The sequence below is a fragment of the Chlorocebus sabaeus genome, chromosome 1 (assembly GCF_047675955.1).
Source record: "Chlorocebus sabaeus isolate Y175 chromosome 1, mChlSab1.0.hap1, whole genome shotgun sequence".
Taxonomy (NCBI): Eukaryota; Metazoa; Chordata; class Mammalia; order Primates; family Cercopithecidae; genus Chlorocebus; species Chlorocebus sabaeus.
In genome coordinates, this window is record NC_132904.1 from 100,480,696 (window position 1) to 100,494,183 (window position 13,488).

The window sequence follows — 13,488 nt, forward strand, 5'->3', positions numbered from 1 at the left end:
CTCAGCACATCGGGGAGTCATCTGCTCATATGACCAGCGACCAGGGTTTATGAGGAAAATTACAGCAGTAAAGTATTATTTCAAACACTGCTTGTGTCAGGACTAGTCAACATGCAAAACAACAGTCTCAAAGTCAGATAACTCGCAAAGGCAGCAAGGGTGGGGTGCTTAACCACATCTGTGGGTGCACATGCACAGTATGTTATGGATGAGATTCAGGGGCCTTCCTGCAACTTTACGCACAACTTTGGATATATTTATTTTTCTGTGGAGTGGGTCCACAGCTTTCATATCTCAGGGATAGCAGCACATATGTTTGAGCTCTGTGACCACAGGCATGCTCCTAATCTCTGTGTTTTCACTGACTCATTTGTAAAGTTACCTAACCATGCGTTTATTGAGTCACTGGTAAAATAACAGGATTAGCATAAGTATTAGAACTCTAAGATGATGCAGCTTTAAATTCTATATTTTCCCTAATCCATGCTTCATGGAGATGCATTCATGCAAGACTTAACAGCAACAGAATATTTACAACATGCCAGTCATTGTATTAAGCACTTCACATACAATGCCTCATACGTGACATCCTCAAAGTAATCAAAAAAGATTAGGTGCTATTATTAATCTTATTATTATTTTTAGTATATTTAACATTATCATCAGGACTGTCCCACCAAATTATAATTTTTATAGGGGAAGGAACCTTGTATATAATAGTGCATGGCAAATAAAAGGTGCTCAATAAAAAGCCTGTTCAAAAATGCATTGAAACAGATGCATGGCTAGAAAGAGCCAAATAATATTATTATGGGACTTCATTTCACCTCACTTTCTGTGTCCTCCCATTCCTTCTTACCTACCTGTTCCTCTTCTGCTCCCCAACCGCTGAAGAGTCCAATTTTCCCTTTATTCCCCTCACCTGTTACCATTTGCTTAGCGATCCAGCCATATCCTTTGTTAAACTTGCCTTTGCTTCAGGATTATATCAAATTTTATTCTTCACTGTCCCATGAACTCTATTAACGTTCTCATATGTACTGTATTTAGGTTTTAGGAAAACAATTTGATGAACATAACCTTCCCAAAGAGAACATTAGTCCATCAAAATGATCTCTGTAATTGGTGAAATTTTAGAGTATTTGTGAAATAGTAAATAAGAACACATCTCTAACCCTGCCTATAACATCCTGCGACAGTGAGAATCTGTTCTTAAAGAGTGCGTGCTTCAACCAGCATCACTGAAGCGCCTTCATTTTCTCTGGGCCCTAGGCTTTCCAGCTCAGGACAACAGCTTTCACCCAGGGGTTCTGGTACATAAATTTGTCCCTCTTGCTCTGCTATCCTCCTGTCTGACCCTGACCACGTCTCTGGATTGCTTTCTGTCCACACAGACAGATCCTAAATGCAGTACATAATGAGAACTTTAATAGAGTTCATGGGACAGTGAAGAATAAAATTTAATACAATCCTGAAGCAAAGGAAAATTTGACAAAGGATATGGCTCGGTCTACAAGCAAATGTAATCGGTGAGGGGAATAAAGGGAAAATGGGCTCTTCAGGGTTTGGGGAGCAGAAGAGGAACAGGTAGGTAAGAAGGAACGAGAGCACACAGACAGTGAGGTGAAATGAAGTCCCATTATAATATTGTTTGGCTCTTTCTAGTTATGCATGTGTTTCAGTGCATTTTTGAACAGACTTTTTATTGAACACCTTTTATATGCCATGCACTCTGATAAACAAAACATACAAGGTTCCTTCCCCTATAAAAATTATAATTTGGTGGGACAGTCCTGATGATGATAATACTAATGATAAATATACTATAGAATAATAATAATAAAAAGATTAATACTAGTATCTAACCCTTTGGATTATCTTTGTTTAGAGTCTTATGGATACTTTTGTAGCAACTCATCTTAGCTAACCCTCTGGTTTTAGCTACCTTATCCCATCTAAGTGCTGAAAGACTTGAGAGATATCCACAATAGGATGGTCTGAGATAAAGATAAGAAACCTTTCTCACCTTTGACTGAGAAAGGAGTGACCTACTGGGCTGCTTCCCTCTCTTGTCTTTGCTTCCTTTCAGCAGCCTGAATGCAGAAAATCATCACTACCAAGGGAAAGGTGCCTTCTCTTTTCTGTTTTAGGGTCTTAGCATTTGCTCTCCTTTTGCTTAGAGCACTCTTCTTCTATAACTTTGCATCACTGCCTCCTAATATTTCAGGTCTCCATTGAAATTTTACATCCACAGATCATCCTTGACTCCCTAGCTGGAATGGGTTCCATACTGGTCACTCTCCAACACACTGTTTTCTTTTATCTGCCTTTATTGAGGTTCAAATGTCTATGTTTCTGTGTATGCATGTACTTCTCTAGTTATATGCTTATTATCTGTTTCCTCCCACTGCTATGCATGTTCCTGACAGCAGAGGTTCTGCCTGTCTTCCTCACTGCTGTATCTCCAGGACATGGACATTCCTTGTCCAGCTTACAGTAGGCATTTATGAAACTACTGCAGCTCTGGCAGCTCTGAAATCTCCAGTGGGATATATTTGAGGGAAAGAAACTGAGGTAAACAGAATCTGCTGTAGGGATTACTGCCCTCACTCTGACAATCCTTGGCTATGTCCTGGCTGAAGTGCCCAAAATATCATGGGTGTTCAGAATGGTCAATGATTTTATCTGGTTATGCAAATAAAGATGACATTTCCACACTTTGTAAAGCGACTGAGTTCCTTTAGTCTCTAGCTTTGTTTAAGAATTCAGCTTAGGAGGATAAGGATGAATTGCTCACCTTTATTTTGCTGTTGATAATACTGCTTTTGTTTCACCAGCTGGTAAATTTTAGGTGAGCAAAATTCGAGTCTGCAAAAGTTATTATAATTGAGAATCTTATCTTTTTCAACTCCTGGGCTGTTCTCCTCTCTTCCTTCTCCTCCTCCTCTTCTCCATCTTCTTCCTTTTCTTCTTTTTCTATTTTAAATAATCATTTTTATGTAAAACTATTCTTCATTTGAGTTTCATTCCCAATGGAAATAACGGCATCACTTTAATTAACTACTGAGATATACACAGCTAAGCAACTGATACGATAAAACAGATTTTTATCTTAGGAAGTATTATAATGGGTATTAGCAAATTTCAATGTATAAAATAAAGATTTCATTAACAAAACAATAAAGGTTTTGAGTAGCTTTCCAAGCTCTCAAATGATTTGACTTTTTTTTTTTTTGAATTTTAAAAAATGTACCTTACTTTAACACACACACACACAAGTGGGCTATTTACACAGGATTGTCTGTTACCTGATATATTAATAATAAGGCCAGTGATAATAATAACAATAATAGCCACAGACATTTGAGTAATTAATAAGTTCCAGGCAAAGTGGTTTATAAAAGTTACCTAATTTAATCCTCAAAACAACCTAGTGTCACGCAGTATTATCACCATTTTACAGATGAGGAAACTGAGCCATTAGTCAGTATGCAGCAGAGCTGAAATTCATACCCTTGTTTGTTCAGTTCTCTGTACGTCATCCACTGGGAGCCTTGTAATTGAACACCTTTCCAATAATCTACTTAGTAGTCTTCTCAGAAAGATTCCTAACCATCCAACCATTCATTTGTTCTCCGACAAAGTAGATTTGCGGCAGGAGATCCTAATTTATTTAATCACATCTCGCTACCAAATATTTGACAACATTATCCATTCTGCTTAATTATGCTTTCTGAAAGTATCTGTTATCTTTAATGGGGTAAAATCAGAAAAGAAGGCTGAATAGGAGAGTAAGAAAATGAAATCAGACAACTTTTATGAATCATATTTTCTCAAGAAAGGGTCATTTCAACAAACACACAGTCTAGCCATGTATAAGGCACTGTATAGAATTATGCATAGGAATGAGATACACATCCTAAGTGTGTATCTCAATGAGCAGATAAGCATGTATCTGGGGGAGACAGATATACATATAATTTGTGATGGTAAAAGGTAGAATTATTGTCATCCTTTACTGAGCACTTAATACATCCTAGGCATTGTGCTAAGTAATTGTTATCATTTTAAAATTTTATACCAATTCCAATTACTACCTCCATTTAAAAGATGTAAAAGCAAAGGATAAGAAAGCTGTTCAATATTGCACCATTCCTAACTGGTGAATCCTGCCTTCAATCTAAGGTATGCTTTACAGTAAGGCACTGGTCCCATATGGCTATGCTGCCATGCCCTGGCAGGGCACCGTGATAGGGCGCTAAAAGAAGGTAGAAGATGGAATTCCACACATCAAACAAAACTGTGATATAAGCATCATTCCCAACCAAAAATAAGTTATCTTGATGTTATCCATTAGTCTCCACAATTTGCTAGAGTAAAAAACTGACTAAAAATGTACATTGCACTTTTCCAAAAACAATATGAACATGAAACTTCTAGATGTGATTCCAGTGTAATAGGCTCTTGCAGTCCTGGATACCTACTACTTACAGCTTCAGGGAATGTCCAGGTACACCTGGAGAGTCCCTGAGGCAGGAAGAGCAGAGATGTTCCATGGGAGGTATGCAGGTAGAGAGGTAGAGATGACAAGGGTGGTGATCTTGACCTATGACCTATCCTAACAGTTACTCTGCATTTTCCAAGAGCACCTTGACTCCTCATGTGCTGTTTTTTTTTTGTTTTTTGTTTTTTGTTTTTGATAGAGTCTCACTCTCACGCAGGCTGGAGTGCTGTGGTGGCATCACAGCTCACTGTAGCCTTGACCTTCTGGCCTCACACAATTCTCCAGCTTCAGCCTATGGAGTAGGTGAGATTACAGGCATGTGCAATCATGCCTGGCCTTTTTTTTTTTTCCCACTTTTTGTAGACACAGGGTCTCACTATGTTGCCCAGGCTGGACTTAAATTTCTGGGTTCAAGTGGTCCTCCTGCCTCAGCCTCCCAAAATGCTGGGATTATAGGTCTTAGCCACCACACTTCGCCACAAACTATTCTTAAGGCTCTTATTTCTCTTGCACCTAATATTCCTTAAAGTAGGGGTTGCAAAACAACTGACTCTAGTTCCTAAATGTGTTTAGCATTCTAAAATTTATTAAACACACTTGAAGAGGGATTGCCATTTTTAATCCCACTGTCTCCCTATTAATTTACAACTGGCCTACTTCCAGCTTTAAGCCTGGTCTCTTAAGTTTATAAACCCTGTTTTAAAGCCCCTCTGAGTAAAATTTAAACATGAATAAAGTGATCTTCCCAGTACAGTGGTCAAGCCATATGTGATCTATCCTTGCTGAGCCAAGAATCAAACAGAAAAGTTTTGTCAAAAAGCCACACGATCCAGAGTCTCTGCATACCTGGAGGTTAAGCTCATTTTATCTCTTAAAATTCTTTTGCCAAAACACTTTGGCTTCAGTGGACCATATTTAAGGCCAGAAGCCTATTAGAAGGAGAAAGAGTCTGCAGCTATTCTCAATGGACACAGACCAACAGGCCAGTAGAAAAATACACAAGAGTGTTGTAATATCATCATTTCAAAAAAGAAAAAACAGCAATTGAAAGTACTGGTAGAGGTAAATAAGCCAGGGGAGCGATGCCAAACAGTTTACATCCAAACTATAGAGGCAGTCCAATATTCCACTTAAAATTGACCAACAAATGAGTTATGATGCTGTACCATAACCCAAAACACATCAAACAAAAGTATCGATTCTCCCTTAAACCTGTACTCCTACTGCTTTCTACAAAAGTGGTTGTTTTGCCTTAAAGACATTATGTTGGAGTTATGGTGTTTCTAACTGACTTATGGACCAATAAACTTACTCATAACCAAACATTAGCACTAATAGCGCTTGGTATTTTAAGGGAAAAAAATTCTTCTCTAAGCCTATCCATCACCATTCTAACATGCCAAGCCTGCTCCATCCGTGAACAATTGAGAACAGATGCATCACTGAACATATTAAAAGGCAAATAAATGTAGAAGCCAAAGATTCACACTTCAATTTTAATGCTGAGCAGAAGTGCATGAGTTTGCAATAATGTAAATCATGCTTGATGGATTATTTTTAAATTAAAACTGGAACCAGTGTTACTGCATGTTATTTTTTCATTTACAATGTTCTGATGTAGAATTCACTTAGTGTTTAATAACTCACCACAATGCAAAGGAAAACAATTAGATTTTTTAAAAGGTAAGATTTTTTTCTTTTCTAAAAATTTAATTCTTAAGAGAAAAATACCCAATAATCTGATGCCATTTATAGTACTGTGTTCTATTCTGGCAGTCACACTTGGAAAAGGGACAGAGACAAACCTAAAGAAAGTGAAAATTGATCTCAAAAGGCAATATGCTACAAACAACTGAAGGATTCTGAGATATTTATGTTAGCATGTAGACAAAATTATCCAAATGTCTCTGTGGACCTAACCTACACCACTCCGTTATTCTGTCTTATTATGCATCATTCTCAGTTGTTGCTGTTTTTTTTTTTTTTTTCTTTTGTTGTTGTTGTTGTTTTGAGACAGGGTCTTGCTTTGTTACCCAGGCTAGATTGCAGTGGTACAGTCATGGTTCACTGTAGCTTTGAACTCCTGGGCTCAACAATTCTCCTACCTCAGCCTCCCTAGGAGCTGGGACTATAAGCACACACCACTAAACCAAGCAAATTTTTGTAGAGATAGGGTCTTGCTTTGTTGCCCAGGCTGGTCTTGAATTCCTGGCTTCATGAGATCCTCCCACCTCAGCCTTCCAAAGTGTAGGGATTACAGGCATGAGCCACCACATCTGGCCTGTTACTGCTTTTTAATTTTTTGTCATCTCTACCTGACTTTAAGCTCCAGACGGTTCAAGGACCCTGTCTATCTTGCTTACCTTTGTATCTACTATGTCTACCAGAGTGCCTGACAAAGAACAGGAATTTACTATTGTTTTATTAATGTATGAATGAGTAAAGAAGATTGTGTGTAACCCATGATTGTGGGTGACCCAACGACTAAAATTAACTACAGTGTAGATTTTGGCTTATTATAAGGTTGAACATTTTCTACCAGTCAGAACCATTTACAGTTGAGAATGGCGACTGAGGTGTTCGAGTGGAGAAAAGAAAGATTACAAACAAGCATGAGTGTAGCAAACAGGATTCATACTCTTGGGTCCTGTATTGGACTTTTTGATTTTGCAGATGCTCGTGAGCCCTGAGGCTCTATGATTATAAGGCAGACCCCTCCCAAATCTGGGTCATAATTGAAATTATAATCATCAGGACTTTTTTCTGCAATAGAATTTATACACAAATTTTCAAACCAAAGAGGAAATTATTTTCTTTAGCTTTAATTCTGAAAACCTGTTTAACTCTCACATACCTTCTATTTGGCTAAATGTTTACCTTGCCTCAGTTGAATCAAAAGGCAATTTAGTATCTGCTTTACTCAAAACGATTTCCCTTTTTCTATTTACTTGCTCTCTTTCAAATGCATGGCCCAAAGGCTGACTTAATAGATCCGAAATGGTACTTCTTACTAACAAGGATTTTAACATTTTGACCATAAGGTAGGAACAAACATGTTATAAGGAATTAATAAAGTTCAGTCACCCTCACTGAATTTGATCATAGAAAATTGATCTCTATACTTCATGAAACCAGTGTCTGCTCTTAATCATAAAGTGGTTAAGTACTCACCACCAAAGAATAATAAATCTTGAATCCAGGTTTAGCCACAAAGTAGTCATCGGACTTGAATGTGATTTTAATTTGGTTTGTTCTTGATTTTATCCTTGGAGGAACTTCCTTGTGTCCACACCATCGTCCTCTAATAATGGTACTGGTTTCGGATATATCTTCAACTTCCACAAAATCATACCTAGAATCAATTGGACATAATGAACATGTTTTGATTAAAGTATATTTTGAAATTCATACTTTCACTGAGAAATTAAAACTAGCTTATGTGATTTTTCATGACCACAATCTGAAACGAAAATTACAATGTACAGGAATGTTAAAAGGAAAACTGGTTTTTGGATTAGGTTTACAAATTCAAACTTCAGTAATCTATTCTGAGAAAATCTTTACACACATTTAGTCACGACTGTTCCTAAATCTTCAATAATCAAAATGGGTCACTTTCTGAGCATCTGGCTTTAAAAAGTTTTCTTGGAAAAACTAATATCTGTAATTGTTGGCATATTTTAGGAGATGTAACTCTAGTTATATACCCAAATATTAACTATATAAAGTTTTTAAAACAAATACCCACTCTGAATTAATTTACTGCATTTGGTGCTTTCTTGAGAAAGTAAATGATCTATATCTATATAGCTTACAAAATCAGTAATGCCATTACAGAAAATTAATGGATACACACATGATTTGCTATATTCTCTTTTTGCAAATTATCTTTTGGAATGATCATGTCATAAAATATGAAACTTATCATAAGGGAAAGTGTGTAACTTTAAGGAGAGATGTGTGCTAACCAATATTGGAAAATTCTGGGCTGGCTAAACCAACGTGTGAATGAGCTTAAGACCATAAGTTCACCTCCGGCATTGGTCGGAGAAACTAGAATCCTGGGATTGAAGAAGTCAGCAAAAGCCTCCTTAGTTATCCTTGTGGGCATTTGGTCTTCGAAGCACCTCCAGAGTGTTCCATCATTCTATCACATAGTAGGAGATCCTCAGTGACATAGTTTACATCTTCCAGGGAGTACTTATTCTACTTTCAGCCCCCTAAGATGTTGGAACATTCTACTTGATAAGCTAAACTATTTCTTTCAGTTTTGGTCATCAGTGTCTTGCTCCTACACTCTACTTTTTCCACAGTGACTTCAGATGCTGAGGTCACAGACAAATGATGGACATTCAGGGTGAACAGTGGCAGAAGTCTCGCATCCATATTACAGTTTTCTGTCACAATCATCAGAAGGAATCATCATAAGAAACATTATTTCTGAATACATAGAGAAACCAATATGGCTTTCCTGGTCTTACTCATGCACCTCAGAGCTCTACTGGATTGGGCAAGGTAATCTAAAAAGAAAGTAAAAAATAATGATATTGTGACTAAATTTCTCTAACAGTGATTTACAAGGCCCTTATGTCCATTGCCTCAGTTTCCTTATGGATAAAATAAGGCTTATATAATTTTACCAGCTCCATATCTCTTGGGTGCTGTGTAAATTAATTACTTAATGTTTGTATGGTGATTGGAAGGTAAAAAGCACTAACAAAGTATCATTATTCAAGGAATAAAATATTATAATGTAAACATTAAGGAGGTTTTGGAACAGATGGTAGGAAATCAATTCCATTTCATTTTATATACAATACGTGTAAATCATATTTGCTGCACAAAGCATGAGTACACTTGAAAGTTTTTATAACATCACAGGTCACTTTTGTTTAAAGAACACGTCAGTGTAACTTTAACTCTGAATCTGAAGTCAAGAGAGGGCTGTTTTATCTCAGAGAGGGTTCTGAGACAGGTCTCTGGGCTGTCTCTTTCCCGTCTTTCTCTCCTTTTTTCTACTTGCTATTCTTCTACTTCCTTCCATAAATTCTGAGGAGCAACTAGATTTGATGAATGGTTCAGAAAGGAAACCATCCTGACTCTTCCTCCCTTATTTTCACGGCTAGGATGTCAAAAGGGCTCACTGCTAGGATCAAAACTCCAGGTCAGTAGTGGAGACCTGGCTTCCCTTCTACGATATTGTGATAATAAGAAATATATATACTTGGTCTTTGTTCCTGGCACAGGCTCCTAAAATTCTCAGAATTTCTGAGTGCTGGGGTTAGAGGAGCATCTTTTGTTATCCATAATAAACCCCCTTCCAACCATACCATAATTTATCCTAATGAATAAATTCATTGCCTTTTGGAAGTACCTGTTGGAAGGCCCTAGATAGCTTCAGAATGGAGGCTTGTCACCAGAAAGAACAAGACATGACTAGAGAGCTGTAAATTTTGGCTCCACCCCTAGACGTCTGGGGAGGGAGAGAGCCTGGAGATGGAGTTCAATCACCAACAATTTAATTAATCATGCCTTCACAATGAAACGCCATTAATATCCTTCCAGGCTGGTGAATACATCAAGGTGTTTGGAAGTTTGCAAACCCAGAGAAGACACTCTTTACATACATCTTGCCTATGTATCTCTTTCATTTGGCTGCTCATGAGTTGCATCCTCTATAATAAACTGGTAATAGCAAGGAAACTGTTTTCTTGAGTTTTGTGAGTTGTTCTAGCAAATTATTCAACCCAAGAAGAGGGTTTTGGAACCACTATTTATAGCTGGTTGATCAGAAGTAGGAGAGGCCTGGAAGCTGCAACTGACATAGAACATGGAGGCAGTCTCATGGGACTGAGCCTTAACTTGTGGGATCTGACACTGATTCCAGGTAGTGTCTGAATTGAATTGAATAGGACAATACAAGCTGGTGTTGGAGAATTAACTACTGTGGGAAAAAATCCTCACCTCACAGATTTGGTATTGGAAGTGTTCTACGGGCAGAAACAGATCATGGTACCCTCCAAGTCATCACCTTTAATAATCTTTTAATAGCGTTTTTTTTTCCTCATGATTTTTTTAGGCACTGAATATTAGTTCTGTTTTTTCAAGGTCGAAAAGACGCAAGATCAGTATTAGTTTATTCTCTTTGTAAATATTAACTGGCTCTTCCTTAATGTATTCATCTCTGCTTTCCAGCATACATTACCCTCTATGGTCCTAGAAAGTAATAGTCACTGCTGTTATTCTCAGCAAAATAGCAACATAATAAAAGCTGTCAGCATAATAAACATGCAACAGAGGACAACCAAATTTGAGGCACCTCTTTTTATTATTCAAAGGAAAATAAACCTGCTGAAAGGATTTACCAGTTCAGTAGTTCATTGGCAATGCAGAACAAGTGTGTGCAGTAAAGTACAAAAAAGAAAAAAAATCTTCCTCAAGTCTTATACATGCTAATTAAGCGAGTAAAACGTTGTGAGCAGACATTCAAAGAACAACAGTCCAGGCTTTCTTTGATAAATAAACTAAGAAGGGAGAAGATTATTGGACACAGCTTTCATCTTCTACTTGTGACCCAGAAGCTGCCAGAAACAGACCCTTCTGAGGAACACAAAGAATCTGGGATGGGCTTTCTCTTCCTCTCTACCCGTATCTGAGGCCTTCACAATATGAATTTGGGGTCAGGCCCTGATAGGTTCCCCAACCATCATCTCCCAGTTCTGGAGTAATTCATTATGGTTAGGAAGGCCTGGGTCAGCTGGAGCTGGGCGGGGGTTTATGCTGCCTAAGTGCGTGGCAGGCTTTGACCAGAGTCACATGATGCAGCTGCTGGTAACCTGGGATGCTGGATACCTGTGCACAAATGCCGTTCTGTGCCTGGAAAAGGAGAGGACCTCCAGGTTTCACCCTTCTGTGGGGGTCACACAGTCCTGACAGTTGCACAGGTGAGTTTCTGTGAGTCCTGCCAGGTTATTTGGCCCTCTGCCTCAGCAGTCTATGCTATCTTGTCTGTTAGGGTTGACATAAAGGCTTTTTGAAAAAGAAGTGACACATGTTGGGTCTGTTTAAAAGGCTCAAAAGGAAAGTTTGCTGTGATACTTTATATTCATCTTCTTTTTTTTTCACCTTGAAATAGTACCCTAAAATTTTTTTTCCAACTTACCTACAGATATCATTTTCTGCTTCCTCTAATCCAAACTGATTGTCAAACACTAGCTGTATCCTTGTATTCTCCTGAGAGTGGAGCCGCCATGTCAGGAGCAGGTTCCTGGGGTAGCTGTTCGGGAACCGAGGACTCTGCACGAAGCCGTTTCCTTTCACCTGGATGGTCTCATCTCTTCGGTACAAGTCTGTGAGGTGATTGCTCTCTGTTAGTAGTCACAACTTGTAGAAATTAGTATGTTGCTCCAATTACAGGAAAGTAAAAAAAAGAGAACAGTTTACAACACGTCATATTTCAAAAGACTTCTTAATTTTGCTTGAAACATTAAGTCTAAATGGTAGCCTCTGGTTAAACAAACAACATATCTTTCTTCTATTATTCTTCGCCTCCCCAAATTCCTCACAAATATAGACTTGATGCCTAATACCTTATACTTGGAGGGTAGGGTTTCTTAACATCATTCTTGACAAGCAAAAACTAACAACCATCTCAGAATTCAGGTTCATTTAGATTGCAATTAAAATCAGCAAATAGGCTGGGTGCGGTGGCTCATGCCTGTAATCTCAGCACTTTGGGAGGCTGAGGCAGGTGGATCATGAGGACAGGAGTTTCGGACTATCCTGGCCAAAATGGTGAAATCCCATCTCTATTAAAAATGCAAAAATTAGCTGGGTGTGTTGGCACCCAGCTGTAATCCCAGCTACTTGGGAGGCCGAGGCAGGAAAATCGCTTGAACCTGGGAGGCGGAGGTTGTAGTGAGCCGAGATCACACCACTGCACTCCAGCCTGGCGACAGAGTGAGATTCCATCTTAAAAAAAATAAAATAAAATAAAATCACCAGATAATTTCAAATAGTTCATCCTTCTCTTTTTCCATGAAATGCAAATAAATGAACTTTTTTTTTTACACCGATGGTGTAGCAATCTATGTCCAGTGACCAGCATCTGAGATACTCAATAAAGACTGCTGAGTGAATGAATGAATGAAAAACAAAAGAAAAGACTCCAGTGATGTTTAATGAGCCTTTATTTTATATTCAAATGACATTTTTCAATGGGTAACCTTCTGGTTAAACCAATAACACATCTTTCTTCTAGGATCCCCCACCTCCCTGAATTCTTCACAAATCCACCCTTGATGTACAACCTTGTACTTTGGGTGTTCTCTTAATATCATTCTTGACAAGCAAAGACTAACAACAATCTCAGAACTCCAGTTCTTTTAGTATGGATTAAAATCAGCAAATAATTTCAAACAGTTCTTCCTTCTACCACCAAAAATATAATTTTGTGTCTTGGGTTTTCTAAGACTTAAAATAGGTCCAATTCTTATTGTATTTTCTCTATGTCGTAAGCCAGATAAAAATAATTTATCTGGTTTTTGTTCTGGGTTTTTGGAAGAGAGTTTCCAAACCCTTGAAATTTCTGACGTGATAGAAATATTTTTGTTATCCATGATATGGCCCCTAAGACCACGTCTGAATTTATGCTAATGAAGTGACTCACTGTGGGCCCGCAGATAGCTTCAGGATGGGGGTTAGCCATGCCAGATAGACCAACCATGAGATTAAGGGTTAGGGCTTGGAGCCATTATGACATTTAACCTGATCTCTCTCCCAGCCTCTGGGGATGAAAGACGGATTGAAGATTGAGTCCACTCATGTTGATAATGATTCCATCAATCATGACAGTATAATGAAACTCCAGTGAAAACTCTAGACACCAAGACTTGGGTAAGTTTCCTAGATGGGGATACACACTGATGTACCAGGAGGCTGATGTGTCCTGAGGACACAGAAGCTTCATGCTTGAGACCCTCTCA

General features: G+C 38.2%; 1 protein-coding gene across 2 annotated transcripts in view; it reads right to left on the bottom strand.

The window, feature by feature from the left end:
• The window catches only part of PDGFD (platelet derived growth factor D), a 248,703-nt gene that overhangs the window by 77,599 nt on the left and 157,616 nt on the right, over window positions 1-13,488 (bottom strand). The window contains exons 2-3 of one of the 2 annotated variants that reach the window (XM_008020683.3): window positions 11,667-11,853; window positions 7,676-7,856 (exon numbers count right to left, since the gene is read on the bottom strand). In XM_008020683.3, coding sequence (XP_008018874.3) covers window positions 7,676-7,856; window positions 11,667-11,853 — 368 coding nt within the window. Of the gene's footprint in view, window positions 1-7,675; window positions 7,857-11,666; window positions 11,872-13,488 lie in introns of both variants that reach the window. The other variant, XM_008020681.3, reaches the window with a different exon arrangement.